Genomic DNA, 15,943 nt, shown 5'->3' on the forward strand with positions numbered 1-15,943 from the left:
AAATCGTCGAGTTTTTACACCGTAAATATAACAAAAAATTGAGTAACAAAAATTTATTAAACTATAAATTAATACGTCTCGTGTAAAAAATACGCTTAATATAAAAAAATAACGGTAAGTTTGGTATTCGTAGGAAATAATCAAATTTCTCTGATGCACCGCAGAAGCATATCTCTCGTCAGAAAATACTGCTCAATCACGATTTAATCGAGTTAAAAGATCGTTTTACTTTAAAATTACTCACTGAAAAGGAGTAGGTTTCTGAATGCTAGCCCAAAATGTCATGACTTCGGCTTTAACATTGTATATAAAAAGGAAGAAAGGCCTATCCGCCCTGAAATTAATATACCCGCCTCTATTCACGGTGGTAGCAGTAGCTGCGCTGGCTGTCGTACCGATTTCATTTACATCCATCTCGACTTTATGTAGAATTTCCGAAGCGTATATCTGCGCGTCTGCGATATTAGTAAAATTAGCTTTGGACGGATTGAACAGAGATCGAACTCCTAAATACTCTAACGGCGATCTCAAATTAATCTTGTTTTCGAGTTGCATTTTTGGCATCACGTAGAATACTTCGGACGGTTTGGATTTTTCGACGATGTTGGTGAAGTCGTTATGCATGAATCTGGTGGTAAGTTGCTTTAAACTCGTATTTTGTCTCGGTAACACAACGTACATGTAAACTGATCTGTTTTTGTAGGGTAAACCGATCGCTTGGTAACCGACTTCTTTATCTTCGTAGTACGGAATCAAAGCTTGACCAACCATCATTTGTACTTGAACTGTGTTAGTTTCATCTTTACCATCTCCCAAGTAAAATGGTTGCCTGTGAAATTAAACAACGGTGATATTTTAGTTTAGATAAACGTACGTCGAACGTGAAAAATACTAGATTTCGTACAGTTTCACCACAACTCGTCGTCGTACCTACCATTTGGTTGCTTTGAGGAAAAATGGAAACTCCCAATCGCCGTTAAAGTACAAAGCTCCAGCTACGATTAATTTAGTGGTCGGATCGATAGGTGGTTGAATTAGTTCTTTAATCCTGTTCTCGGTATGATTGGCTACCCAACTGTAAGTTGAAAATCGAACCAGTATTAGAAATGGGTTGGTCCTCATCGTCGACGTGATTCATTGATACGATTGGGGGAAAAAACACACGTGAAATGATGAAAACTGGTAATGTAACTAGTCTCTTAGTTAGTACGATTCGAATCGGATATAGAGATATGCTATACATATGTACGTAATTACAAGCGAGTAGGTATCGTATCTTGACGTCATGCATAATAAATTAGATCTCAACTATTACGTACTTGTTAACAGCAATTGCAGAATTCGTACCATCGTTAAGGAAATCCAATTCGGTGACGTCGCTCCTATAAATACTTTTAGCCATTTCGATAAATCGTTGCTTTATTTGAAAACCTTTTTGTACGAATACTCCGCCAGCGATGTTTATATTCGTACCGAATTTAACTCCCGGATCAATATCGGTTACTTTGGCTAACAGTTTACCCATCTCTTTGTGAAACGCTTCCGTTCTGTGGGTGGAAATTGGTACATATACGATGAAAAATCAAGTATAGTAATTAATTACATCAAATAGTTATTGTAAATTTACCCTTCGGTTATCTTTCGCCCTAAGATTAGACCGCTGAGCATTTTTAATAATTCTTTTTCAGTATCTCCCGCTGTACCTAGCATGACGGTGGCCAGTGTTTTGAAAACGTTTATCGGAGCTACTAAAATATTTCCATTTGGATTGGATTTAGAAAGCATGTAATCTAAACCAACTGCCAGTCTATTGATACCTTTAGTAATACGCTGAAAAAATTCAGAACAATTAAATTGGAGAATTAGAAATCAGCATCGAACGATGATTAATTTTAGCTTTGTTCGTACGAATGCAAAGTAAGATAATACTTTTGTAATCTACGGTACCTTTTGCGTATCCGTTAAACAATTATTTTGAGTTGATTGTTCTCCTGGGTTGGAATTTTGACGAAAACTTTTCGGTTTCCAATTATTTACAGCGTTGGATGCAACATTCGTTCGAGGCGAATAATTTATATAATCGGTTAAACGAAAATTCTTCGGATCCGGCCAAGTTACAGCGTTAACATTCAGTACGATTACAAAGCAAATACTCAAAATACAAGGAAACTTCATCTGTAATAAAAAAAGAAAAAAATTATTAATTAAGTAGCCTAAAAATAAATACCTATTTTGAAACGATCACTAGCCTAAGTCTCTAGCTAGGTACGCGTAGGTATAAAATTATTACACTCGAGAACACAAAGAGAAAATTTGAAAAAAAAATTTGCTTACCTTAGAAACTATATCACTAGATTTTTAAATTATTATACCGAAGAAATTATTTTTTTTTTATAAATTATACGGCCACATTATTACGAATCGATTTAATAAAATAATTGTAATATTAAGTACGTAGTAATATTACTGTATTCGATCTCATAGTACGTAGATTATATTATGTATGATCAGTTTGTTAAACAACAAACTCGCTACTGATGGCTATAAATATTTTTACTCGTACTACGACTGATATCTACATATACTATTCTTCCAGAGTCGAAGACGTCACACAGCACCCATACCTACCTCTCTAGTTCGCTGCTATAATACATAAATTTTTGGGTTTTTTTCACTTTTTTTTTCTCACTAGCGTTTAGGTAGATAGAAAAACTTCTCATTCATAATTAGTTAACGCGTGTGTTACGAAATAGAATAGCGAAAAACGTAGAATCGTAGACGATTCCTCTTCCCCACTGTGTGTATATATTTAATGGAATCACAAAACTTGTTTCGTGCACTTGAATAATGTACCAATGAAACAGACATGATTCGAACGTAAACACGTTTTTGACTTGGTCAGTTTTCTCAAGGTTATTCGAATCGGTACTCGAAACTTATTTCATTATGCGAGAAATATAAATTAATAACTGTGAAGCTGGACAATCGTATGTATAAAGCTCACGTTCCTCTGGAGCAACTTTACTTTTCTCATTAGTTCCGCAATGGAAGTTGGAATTGTGCACCTCTATACCCTACAATGTCCCTACAGTACCTACCTATCTCTCTCTATAGTCACGAAAGCAAGCAACAAGTACCTCTACCTATCCATTTATGGGGAAAATTAATTGACGAATTTGATGAAATTTTCTTCTCATTATGTATTGGGTGTTCCACGTACTACCTATACGATGTATCATGCAGGTATCTATTATTAAACGTATCTATTTCATCCGATCGCAATTTTTCACTATTTCCGTCTTTATACGTTATAATTATAGAAACAATTAAGTGGGTGTAGACCTTTGTAGTCTACTTTATGGTATGAAATTACAGACCAACGCTTTGGTAGGACTAGGTACGATTAGGTGCATGAGTAGTTCGCAGGAATTCACCGCTATTCGGTGTGTTTGTTTATCTTTATAAGAGTTGAATCAAAAAGTTTCCGAATAATATGAATGAACTATTCTATACGTTATGACTCATTGATTGATCAGAAATAGATTAGGTGCAGACTTGAGACTTTGCTTATTTGATTCGTTTAATTTAATATAACCATTTGGATACACGTTTGCTTTGCTGTGTACCATTGAATGATTGATATCGCTGCAGAGCTCGTGTCGATAATCAATTACTTGTCGGGTCATTTGGCAAGTATATTTTGCGAATTGAAAGATTCAAAAAGACGAATAAAACTCATGGAGTTGTGCCCAAGTGCGAAATACGAGCGTAGTTCAATTCGCGTGACTTGATGATGGGATTTTAAAAAAAAATGTTTTGTTTTCGGTATTCTTCAAATTTATTAATATTTCAAAAAGAAATGATACGGGGTTGTGATATATATTTTTTTTAAAATTGTAAAACTAAACTCGAGATCATCACATCCTGCAATAAATAAATATCTCAACAAATTTTATTCAAATTTTACATTTTATATTTGTATCCTGAAAGCACAAAAGCGGACAACAGTTCTATTTTTAGTAAACATTACATTACAAAAAAGACTTTTTTTAAAAAAAAAATCCCAGAAAGACGAAAGACTCGTTTTTTGGCAAAATTGTGAAAAAATTATACTTTTTAAAAGAAAAATTACCAAGAAAAATCTGTTTATGATTGTCAGAAGTATCCAAATAAATGGTTCTTTGATGTAAAAATTAATAGGTAAATAAAAGTCGTGTTATTTGCCAAGATTGCAGAAACACTATTGTTTAGTCAAAATTTCTAAGTAGTCTGGTTTTTCTTGTTGCAATAAAATCTACTGTATTCATAAAAATTTAAAAAAAAAAAAATTAGTTTGTTTTCAAACCTACAGGCTACCTATCTAAAAAAAACTTACTTTTTTGGCCAAAATTGCCACAATCCTTTTTAGTTTTTTGTACAAACTTTAAAACCCTTTTTTTTGTTCAAAATTGCCATCAAAAAAAATAATTCTTTCGTTTTTTTTTGTAACAAATAGGAAAAAGACTTGTTTTTTCTCGTCACAGTTTTTCCTACAATTTTTTGGCTAAAATTGAAAAAAAATCCCGAAATTGCAGGAATTACATATTGCTTGTCATAACTGCAAAAAACTAAAAAGTCATGTTTTCAACAAAAATTGTGGAAACGCCTTTTTTTTAGTTAAAATTCACAAATAGCTTTTCTGATCCCAACAAAATCAGCTTTATTCGTTAAAATTATACAAAAAAAATTAGTTTTTTATAAATTATCAATAAAATTAGTCTTTTATAAATACTGTAAAAATAATGTTTTTTTTAGTAAAAATTTTCAACAAAAAACTGTTTTGTTATAAAAAATTGGCAAAAAAAATTGCTGGAAAACATTTTTTTAAATCAAAAATTTCTCGAAAGTCTCTTGCTTTTTTGTCGCAAAAAGAATCTTTAAAAAATTTACTTTTTTTACCAAAGTTGTGAAAAAAAAAATCTTACAAGTTTTTGCAAAAATTGTTCTGTTAACATTTTTGAGAAAACTTGTTGTTTTTTTTTTTTTTATAATCAAAGTTGTCAAAGTGTAATTTTTTGCCAGAATTGAATAGAATCCTTTTTTTTTTGGTCAAATAAACCAGAAAAACTAGATTTTTATACCACAAGCAAAAGACAAAGCAAATCTTTGACAATTTTTTTAAAAACAACTTTTCTTGAAAAAAAAGTAATAATCTAGTAATTTTTTCCAAAGAATGAGACCTTCTCGCATTTTTTTTTTTTTTTTTTTTTTTGGCGAAAACTGAAAACCAGGACTTTTAGTGCAAAGCAAGACTAACAATTTCAGAAAAAAAGAAGGTTTTTCAGCAATTTCTGAGAAAAAAAACAAAAAAGTGAGACTTTTGAACATTTTTTTTAGATTACCTTTTGTAATTTTTCACCAAAAAAACAATACTTTTCAGCAGTTTAAGACTAAAAAACGAAAATTTTTGATAATTTTTTACTATATAAAAGCGGATTTTTATACTATTTTTTTTTCCAAAAGTAGGTATCACTTCGTAAATTTTTGTAAATGGCGGCGATCTTTACTCTTTAGTAATTTTTACCAACAAAGTGATGCTGATTAAAAATGTTTGATAAGAAGGAGGTCTTTCGGGCAATTATTGGCAAAAAAGTGAGACTTTTTCACAGTTTTTGGCAAAAAGCAAAATGGGCAACATCAAAAGCAACTTGAGGAAATTTCTGGCAGAAAAGCGAGACTTTTTGGGCAATTTTTACAAATTTTTTTTTTTGCAAAAAATCAACAATTTCGAACAAGCTGGAGTAAAACAAATCAAACGATAAAATATTATCAACATTTTTTCTTTTCTTTTTTTTCTCAAAAAATTGGGACAAAATTTGAAAAAATGCAATTTTTGAAAATTAAAAAAATCAAAATCAAAATGGTTGCGTTTGCTTGCTTTTCAAAGTTGAACATATCCCTCGATGTCCCTGATTTATTTAGCATTTTTAGACTTCAGTTTGTCGAAGGATTGCAGAAATTTCTTTTCAAATACACAAAGGATGAATTGAGAGTCATTCCATGTCAACTCAACAAAAAAAGCCGATTTTGAAAGTCGTGTCTTTCGATTTCGCTCAAATTTTTTTTACAATATAAGTATACCCACCCAGTAAGTAGGAACCCCGCAATCAGTTTGGTCCCAGCCCCCTCAGGGAGCGGGTGGGGGGCTTCCATTATTTTCACATTGTCTCGAGGTACTCAACTTCAGCAGCCCATTCCTCCAAAACTATGATACTTTGATCAAAACTGATTTCACAGTTCGAAAGAACATTGCATTTAGAACTTTTTAAGCGTTTTGAAATTTTCAAAAATTGAAAGTTGAACTTTCAAATTGAAAGTTCAAATTTCAAAATGGCGCTGTAAGTGGGAACTGCCATTTAAAATTTTGAAAAAATTTCCATAGATGAACCTATTGATGTTTTTTCGAAATATTTAAGTTTCGAGATGGGATCTCTCAATGGAGGGGGAGCACCCCCACCCCCCCAATTTTGGGCGAAATTTTCGAAAGAAAATCTGGGGCATGTGACATATCGAATTCTATGTTTTTGGTGACGCTGAACACGAATATGGCGTTAGATTTTCGATTGGATCCCATCCATAGCCCCCAGTACCTCCCCAAAGGGAGTAAAAGTTAAAAAAAGTGTTTTGTTCGTGCGACACATGGAATAGTATGTTTTTGGTGACGCTGAACACGAATATGAGGTCAGATTTTTGATTGGACTCCATCCACGGCCCCCAACAATTTTTGTGGACTTCAACCTATATTGGGGGAGGTTCTGGGGGCCATGGGTGAGGTAGATTTAAAAAACTATGGTAATATTCGTGTTCAGCGATATCGAAAACATACTATTTCATGTGTCACACGAATGTAACCATGTTTTTGGGGGTTACCCCCTTCGGGGAGGTGCTGGGAGCCGTGGACGGGTCCAATCAAAAATCTGACGTCATATTCGTGTTCAGCGTCACCAAAAACATACTATTCCATGTGTCGCACAAACAAAACACTTTTTTTAAACTTTTACCCCTTTTGGGGAGGTGCTGGGGGCCATGGATGGGGTCCTATCAAAAATCTGATGTCATATTCGTGTTCAGCGTCACCGAAAACATAGAATTCGATATGTCACATGCCCCAGATTTTCTTTCGAAAGTTTCGCCCAAAATTGGAGGTGGGGATGCTCCCTCTCCATTAAGAGATCCCATCTCGAAACTTGAATATTTCGAAAAAACATCAAAAGGTTCATCTATGGAAATTTTTTCAAAATTTTAAATGGTAGTTCCCACTTACAGCGCCATTTTGAAATTTGAACTTTCAATTTGAAAGTTCAACTTTCAACTTTTAAAAATTTCAAAATGCTTAAAAAGTTCTAAATACAATGATCTTTCGAACTGTGAAATCAGTTTTGATCAAAGTATCATAGTTTTGGAGGAATGGGCTGCTGAAGTTGAGTACCTCGAGACAATGTGAAAATAATGGAAGCCCCCCCGCCTGCCCCCTGAGGGGGCTGGGACCAAACTGAATGCGGTGTTATTACTTACTGGGTGGGTATACTTATATTGTAAAAAAAATTGAGCGAAATCGAAAGACATGACTCAAAAACGTTGATTGAGTTGACATGGAATGACCCTTGATTCATTTTTTTCTTCAAATTTTTGCTTTCTCTATAGATGTATTTTCTCCCCATTAATTTTTTTTTTTTTTTTCAATGGCAACTCAATAAAGTGTCACACTACCTATTGTATTGTCTGTTGGTATAATAAATCGAACAAACACGAACAATTCGAAATGTTCTATTTCGAAACAGATCAAAATGTTCATTTTTTACTCTTATAATTTAGGTAGGTAGGTAAGGTAATTGTTATTCCTTCGTCTAAATTTAAATTTATTCCATTTCTTTTGTCCATATTTTAGTTTTCTTCGTTCTGTTTAAGTATGTAGAACATTACCAACTATACTCATTCACTCGAAACAATTCCATCATTATACCAAAGAAGTTAATTTGTTCTGTTCTTGTCTGTTCCGTTCAACTACCCCTCTATTGGGCATACTTATTATAATCTACAACAACTATACCTACCTACCTACGTTCTCCGTACCTACATATAATTGCATTGCATATATTTGTAAAAAAAAAAAAAAAAAGGTGTAATGTTCTTTCAAAAGTTCAATTCACCGATGCTAATGACTTCTGATTAGATTAAGATACCTACCTAACAAAATAATTCATAGGTATAGTTGGGTACTTATTTTGATTGTTGAACTTAATTCTTATGAGGAAACATGGCTAAAATTATTTCTTTTTTTTTTGTGAGAAGTCATTGATCGTGACTTCAAGTGTGCTTAATATGGAAGTACATTTTCATATTGTTTGAACGTCGAAACATCTTAATTCATTCAACACGTGATGGAATTTCAAATTTCATGTTCTCATTATAAATGAAAATATTGCAAGTGATCAAAAATTCAATAGAATAGAAATTACTTCACTATCAACACTACCTATCTATTTATTTTTCGGTCTACAATTTTGCACAGGTATACAAATCTGATATTTGTCTACCGGAACATAAATATAATATATCGCTGAGATCGCAAAAAGACATCAATTGAAGTGAACTATTGCAATAATAAAACAGACAGATAGTGATTCAGCCGAAGAAAAATGCAACAACATTCTTCTATCATTATTTTCATTATCAATGGCTTTGGCTTATGCGTTACCGCATGAATGAAACATGACTAACCGCAACACAAATATTCTTTTTATCAATAAGAAATATTATAGATAAGAAGACTGAAGAGTCAAAGAAATTAATTATCAAGTACATTTTGGCCACAATCATCCTGATATGAACATAATTTTTATTTGTTGACGAATTCATCTTCAAAATACTTTCACTTTTAATGCAATTTAAAAAAAACAAAAAAAAAACAACCATTCTAAAACGTTGTTAAGTTTGGTATCTTTGATCATCAGACCTTTTTCAATTCGATTACCTTGATCATTTTGCATTTATGAATTCTCTCATAAAATTGGCATAAAATACCTTCATCTTGATAATGTGCTGAGTGCATTTTTAATAAGTACTAATAAATTCTTCGATAAACAGCATTTTGAAGGTTGGGTTAGTATGAAGTATGAAAATGGTTAATCGTAAACTCAAATTGCACTTTGCAGTTTAGACTTTCAACAGCTTACTTTATAAGTTATAATAATGTAACATTACAACAATTAAAATAAAAAATTTGGTTTTGAATTAGTAATATTTTTTTTTTTTTTTTTTTTTTAAATAATTGAATATCATTTGTGAACAGTTTTGTTATAATTACAAATAAACAATCAAATGAAACAATCCTATCAGTGATGCATTTCAAGTAAACTTTTTTAATAAATGAAACCATCCTATCGATCATAAATAAAAATAAAAAAATAAAAAAAAGATCTAAATCGTACAGATGCACTTCTACCAGAGTACCAGACGATCTTCCAAAACCATCTTACACAGTTAACCATTAAATTACACCCACCAAAATTAATATCTATAAAATACGAAGCATAAAGTTGAGTAATTATTTTTTGAACGAAAAAATCACGACATACCTTGGCAATTTGTTTCCGGTGCGATATCTTTCGTCGTTATATTACGATTCCTTCTCACACTATACAAGATAGCAAAAAAAAAAAAACCACCAATCCTCGTCGTTATACGAACGCGAATAAATCACAATGCCGAAATTTATTCTCGGTCATCTATTATAAAGATATCAGAGCACGATACACCCGACTCCTAGTTCTAAATACATTTTGAAAACCCGCAGATAACTGAGTTTCATACTTGACGTCACGTCCACTCAAAAAATCGTGATCGTGCCAGAACACAATGCAAATAATACTAATAAGATGAAGCTCACTTGTCTGTGTGTATCGCTCGCAAACACCGAGAAAAAAAGAAAATATATAGTGAATCATAGGTAGGTAAGTATACTCATCGCCGCACATCGCACATGCAAAAAAACTATAACAAAATGTTTATTTACTTTACTTAGTTCAAGTTTTTTCTCGAGACACAAAGTGTAGAAATACACTTAGATACCTGGTAAATGGTAATGAAACCCTACAACCTATATATCTGAGTATCTAATCGTCCTTTCTTCGCTCTCACGAAGTATTGGGTCGTTTTATACCTAACTCGTAAATTAATGAACCAAATTATTGCGTTTTTTTATTACTACGCTGTTTACTTACCTTCTATAAGTTACCTAGAATGTTTCGGCGTGCTTAATTAAGTATAACTATTACACTTCTGGCTGTCAATCAATTTTTTTTTATCTCTCGTGACCAACCCAAAGAACAAATTTTATGGTAAAATAGTCGTAGGTACTTTGCCAATTGCCGGATCAAGTTCAAATTCTGAGTAAAATTTATGGGGAAATATCCTGAGTAATATTTTACTACTTAGTTAATTATCAATTGAGAGCTTTGAAAAATTAATCATCTCTTTTATCGAATGAATGAATGGATGGATAATTTGAGAAAAAAATTTTACCATTCGTGACCTCATCATCATAAGTCGCGCGTAAGTTATGGGTGTGAAAATGTCACGAATTCGAGTGGTTAATAAGCATTCAGTTCCGGCTGAAAATTTACCAACTCTTTGTTCGGAAATACCTACCTAGACCTACCTCTCGCTGAGTCTGAATGAAAGCAAAGGGTATTCCTCTGCGCGCTTATGCGGAGATCTTTATTGCTGTAGCCGTACCATAGGTACACAAAGCTGTGGAAGAATAAAAGGAAATGGACACTTTTTGAGAAATTAGATAATAATATGCGAATTCATGAATAATTTTATTTTAATGATAGGTTGATTGTCGTTTCCATTATCACATTCGCAGTTTTTTTCGCCATTGTACCCCTACTTTTAGAAGGCCCGTCGCTGGTATATGTATTATTGATACATTGTTTGGGCTAAAATAATACGAGTACATACCGCCAAGGACATACAGCAGACATTTTATCAACAAAATTTGAATGAAAAATAAACGAGCATTAATTATCGGGTAATTATGATCGATCTATTTTGAATTAATCAACTGAATTTATTCGAATGTTGCTAGTACCTATTTTTTTCAGTTTCATGATTTACAAAAAGAGTAAACATAATACACAGAAATAAAATTCTAAAACTCGATTTTTATGCTAAAATCGACCTCTCGAATCGTTTACCACAATTTTCCAGTCGATTTCGAGCCTCCAGCCAAAGTTTGCTTCTCTCCAGCAATTTTCAAATCGCTCCAGAAGGCGTTTTAATCAACTTCAGCAGCTGAAAATTTAATCCTATAATCAGATTGACATTCTGAATTCATATAAGAACGGTGAATTACAAATCCGAGTTTATAAATGTAAAAGAGAATTTTTTTACAAGTTGAAAAACCTCTAAACCAAAAAAAAATCAAAAATCGTCAATTTTTGAAACATTTTTTCATCACTCTTAGTCCGGCATATGACAATACGGAGTAATTGCACCGCCCCCCCCCCGCCGATCCTCCGGGACAACATTTTTCTTAAAGGGGACATCCTAAGGAACATTTTAATGCAAAGTTGCCAAAAAAAAAGTTGGTCTTACTTACAAAATGGCGGCCATTTTGACTGACAGGTCAGCCGAAATCGCAGATTTTGCGTTTTAACACAGGACTTGCACAAACTTTTTCAAACTTTACAAAGGTAGATCGAAAGATCATGCAAAAATTTGTCACCTGTCCAAATTTCAAGTGCTAAAGTGTGTTTTTCGATTTTTGGTGAATTTTTGAAAATCAAATTTAGGCCAAAAATGAGGGAAAAAATCAAAATTCTACCAAATTGTCCAAGAAAGCTGAAATTTGGGATATACCCTATTTTCGACATGCCAAATCGATTGGAAACGGTTTCAACCCGTTTTGAGCAGTTCTGGAGCCTCCAGCAGATTTTTGAAACTCGAAATTCCCACAAAATTCCATCAAATTGGAGTTGTAAAGCTAAAATTCATTCTAAAAACTAGTTTCAATACGCTACGAAGTACTGCAGGTGAATTTCAAGTTGTTTTGGAGCCTCCAGCGACTTTTTGAAAATTCTTGAAGCCTCCAGCAGATTTTTGAAACTTTAAATTTTCACAAAATTTCATCAAATAGAGATGGAAAGCTGACATTTACTCTACACTCCCATTTTAACACCCTCTGAAAACGACTTTTGGTGGATTTCAAGTCATTTTAGAGCCTTCAACGACTTTTTTGAAAATTACTGGAGCCTCCAGTAGATTTTTGAAACTTGAAATTTCCCCAAAATGTTATCAAACCAAGATGGAGAGTCGAAATTCATTCTGCACACTAATTTCAATACGCTACGAAGTTGACTGCTGGTGAATTTCAAGTCTTTTTGGAGCCTCCAGCAACTTTTTGAAAGGTTGTATGACGTTTTTTTGGAAAATTGAAATTTCCTAAAAGTAGCTGGAAGCTTCAAAACCATTTGAAACCACCATGTAGTCTGCGAAGTAAATTTCAGCTTGCAAACTCCCTACTGGAGGCTCCAGTAATTTTCAAAAAAGTCGCTGGAGGCCCTAAAATGACTTAAACCCACCTGAAATCGTCTTCAGAGGGTGTTAAAATTGAAGTGTGGAATAAATTTCAGCTTTCCATCTCCATTTGATGACATTTTGTGAAAATTTAAAGTTCCAAAAATCTGCTAGAGGCTCCAGTAATTTTCAAAAAAAGTCGCTGGTGGCCCTAAAATTACTTGAACCCACCTAAAGTCGTCTTCCGAGGGTGTTAAAATTGGAGTGTAGAGTAAATTTCAGCTTTCCATCTCCATTTGATGAAATTTTGTGAAAATTTGAAAGATTCAAAAATCTGATGGAGGTTTCAAGAATTTTCAAAAAGTCGCTGGAGCCTCCAAAACGACTTGAAATTCACCTGCAGTACTTCGTAGCGTATTGAAATTAGTTTTTAGAATGAATTTTAGCTTTACAACTCCAATTTGATGGGATTTTGTGGGAATTTCGAGTTTCAAAAATCTGCTGGAGGCTCCAGAACTGCTCAAAACGGGTTGAAACCGTTTCCAATCGATTTGGCATGTCGAAAATAGGGTATATCCCAAATTTCAGTTTTCTTGGACAATTTGGTAAAATTTTGATTTTTTCCCTCATTTTTGGCCTAAATTTCAAAAATTTACCAAAAATCGAAAAACGCACTTTAGCACTTGAAATTTGGACAGGTGATAAATTTTTGCATGATCTTTCGATCTACCTTTGTAAAGTTTGAAAAAGTTTGTGCAAGTCCTATGTTAAAACACGCAAAATCTGCGATTTCGGCTGACCTGTCAATCAAAATGGCCGCCATTTTGTAAGTAAGGCCAACTTTTTTTTTGGCAACTTTGCATTAAAATGTTCCTTAGGATGACCCCTTTAAGAAAAATGTTGTCCCGGATGATCGGCGGGGGGGGGGTGCAATTACTCCTATTGTCATATGCCGGACTATCTGAATGACAATTCCAACTACATGAATACTGGATTTCGATTTTCCAAATTAATATTCTTCAAACGAACATTCCCTCCCCCCCCCAATAAATTTTCCCCAAAAACTCAATTTCCAAAATATAAAAATTTTGTAACATATGTAATAATTTTGACAACCAACAAAACGTGTCTTTCTTCCAAATTCCAATTTTGGTACAGAAGGAATTTTCTTTTGCAATTTTGGTGAACAAAAAAGGTAAACTTTGTTGAGGATTTTGGCCAAAAAACGAGACTTTTTGGAGATTACCTATGACGATAAAATATTTTTACCATTTTTAAAATAAAGGAGATTTTTTTGAAAATTAGGGGGAAAAGGAAAAAGTCAAAACAAGTTTTTTTTCTGGTAATTTTAATAGAAAAACATTTTTTTGCGGTACATACCTACAAAAAGCAAGACCTTCTGGAAATTTTGACCAAAAAGAATAGACAAATTTTTCTGAAATGTTGATTTTTTTAAAAAAAAGTTTTATTGGGAATTTTTACAAAACTGTTCTTTTTATTCTGTAACTATACTTTTTATAGGTAAACAAAACGACTGATTTTTTGCATGTTTTTTGCAACAAAACAGCAAGACTTTGGGGAAATTTTACTAAAAAAAAGTTTTTTTCTGTAATTTTGACAATTTAGATTACAAAATAGTTCTTTTCTAAAAATACGTCTTTTCACTTTTTTTTTTTTTTTTTCTAATAAAAATCAGATTATTTTGTAGTAGGGGTATAAAAATTCTGGAAATTTTGACGTTAAAAAATGGTTTTCTGCAATTTTTGCATAAAAGTTCTACTTTTTAGGAATTCTGATTTTTGATTGAAAAAAAAAAACAAAGTTTTCTGAGAAATTTTTTCGAGAAAGCTTTTATAATAAGCCAAATTTTTGTAAAAAATGATGGCTATTGCGGTAGGCCCAACTTTGGATAAAAAGGTCGGGGGTCAAAAATTTTGATAGTTCTCGACGTTTTGAGCTCAAACTAGACGATTCTAGGTGTGTCAGATTTTATATAAATGTATTTAGAAGTTTCAGCATGATGGTCATTTTTACATTTTATGACCGGGAATCTGCTCTAATTGATCAAATCAATTCAAACTTAGGGAATGGGGTTCTTTTAAAACTTGAAATTGACCCCCGCAGTTTGAAGGGTCAAAGTTGAAAATTACAGAAAGGTCATTTTTTTGGAGGGGCATAATGTGGCCCCAAATGAACGAAAAGAGTCCAAAATCATACCACTGGTCAGTACTTCCATTGTAATCAACATATCCAAATTTCAGCTTCCTAGGTCATCCCCACCCCATTTAAAGTGGGAGAAACCAGATTTTACCCCTATTTTTGACCCCCCTCACCCCTAAAATTGATCTAGAAGGTCCAAATTTTCAGCATACAATGAGAGGGTGCCCCATGAGTATATTTATTGAAGGTTTCAACCTTCCAACCCTATTTGACCTCTCTCCAGGGTCTAAAAAGTGGATTTTTGGTCTATTTATTAGTACGTGTTTTTCAACGTTCAAGTCTTTATTCTTTAAGAAAGCCTACAGCCGCCCCTTCAAATCAACCTAGAGGGTCCAAATTTTCACAAGCCAATGGGAGGATGTACCCGAAGTGCCTTTTGCCGGTTTCAACCTTCCAACCCTAGTTGATCCCTCTCCAGGGTCAAAAAAGTGTATTTTTGGTCTATTTTACGTGTTTTTCGATGTTTAAGAAAGCCTGCAGCCCCTCCAAATCAACCTAGAGGGTCCAAATTTTCACAAGCCAATGGGAGGATGTACCCGAAGTGCCTTTTGCCGGTTTCAACCTTCCAACCCTAGTTGATCCCTCTCCAGGGTCAAAAAAGTGGATTTCTGGTCTATTTTACGGGTTTTTCGATGTTTAAGAAAGCCTGCAGCCCCTCCAAATCAACCTAGAGGGTCCAAATTTTCACAAGCCAATGGGAGGATTTACCCGAAGTGCATTTTGCCGGTTTCAACCTTCCAACCCTAGTTGATCCCTCTCCAGGGTCAAAAAAGTGGATTTCTGGTCTATTTTAAGCCTTTTTTTGACGTTTTAAGAAAGCCTACAGCCCCTCCAAATTGACCTAGAGGGTCCAAATTTTCACAATACAATGGGAGGATGTACCCAAAGTGCCTTTTGCAGATTTCAACCTTCCATCCCTATTTGACCCATTTCCAAGGTCAAATGTGTTTTTGGACGTACATATAAGAAAGCCTACATGCCCTACAAATTGACACAGAGGGTCCAAATTTTCACAGTACAATGGGAGGATGTACCTGAAGTGACTTTTGCCGGTTTCAACCTTCCAACCCCATTTGACCTGTTTCAGGGTCAAGACAGGTTTGTTACCGTATTTTATTTTTTGAAGAAGGAAAAAGAAAGTTGGGCGAAGCCCGAGGGGGGT

At 33.6% G+C, this 15,943-nt stretch overlaps 1 protein-coding gene across 2 annotated transcripts; it reads right to left on the reverse strand.

The window, feature by feature from the left end:
- Nucleotides 1-38: 38 nt before the first annotated feature.
- On the reverse strand, nucleotides 39-9,913 carry LOC135845011 (leukocyte elastase inhibitor-like). Of its 2 annotated transcripts, none has more exons than XM_065363445.1 (6): nucleotides 9,618-9,913; nucleotides 1,948-2,175; nucleotides 1,628-1,830; nucleotides 1,320-1,547; nucleotides 935-1,075; nucleotides 39-829 (listed from the first exon to the last, which is right to left on the reverse strand). In XM_065363445.1, exons 2-6 carry the CDS (start codon nucleotides 2,173-2,175, stop codon nucleotides 241-243), a joined length of 1,389 nt encoding a protein of 462 aa, XP_065219517.1. In that variant the 5' UTR covers nucleotides 9,618-9,913; the 3' UTR covers nucleotides 39-240. The 2 variants fall into 2 exon arrangements, with proteins under 2 accessions (XP_065219517.1, XP_065219518.1); XM_065363446.1 differs by lacking the exon at nucleotides 9,618-9,913 and adding an exon at nucleotides 2,335-2,605.
- Between the last annotated feature and the right edge of the window lie 6,030 nt (nucleotides 9,914-15,943).

The sequence above is a fragment of the Planococcus citri genome, chromosome 4 (genome assembly GCF_950023065.1).
Source record: "Planococcus citri chromosome 4, ihPlaCitr1.1, whole genome shotgun sequence".
In the NCBI taxonomy this organism is placed as follows: Eukaryota; Metazoa; Arthropoda; class Insecta; order Hemiptera; family Pseudococcidae; genus Planococcus; species Planococcus citri.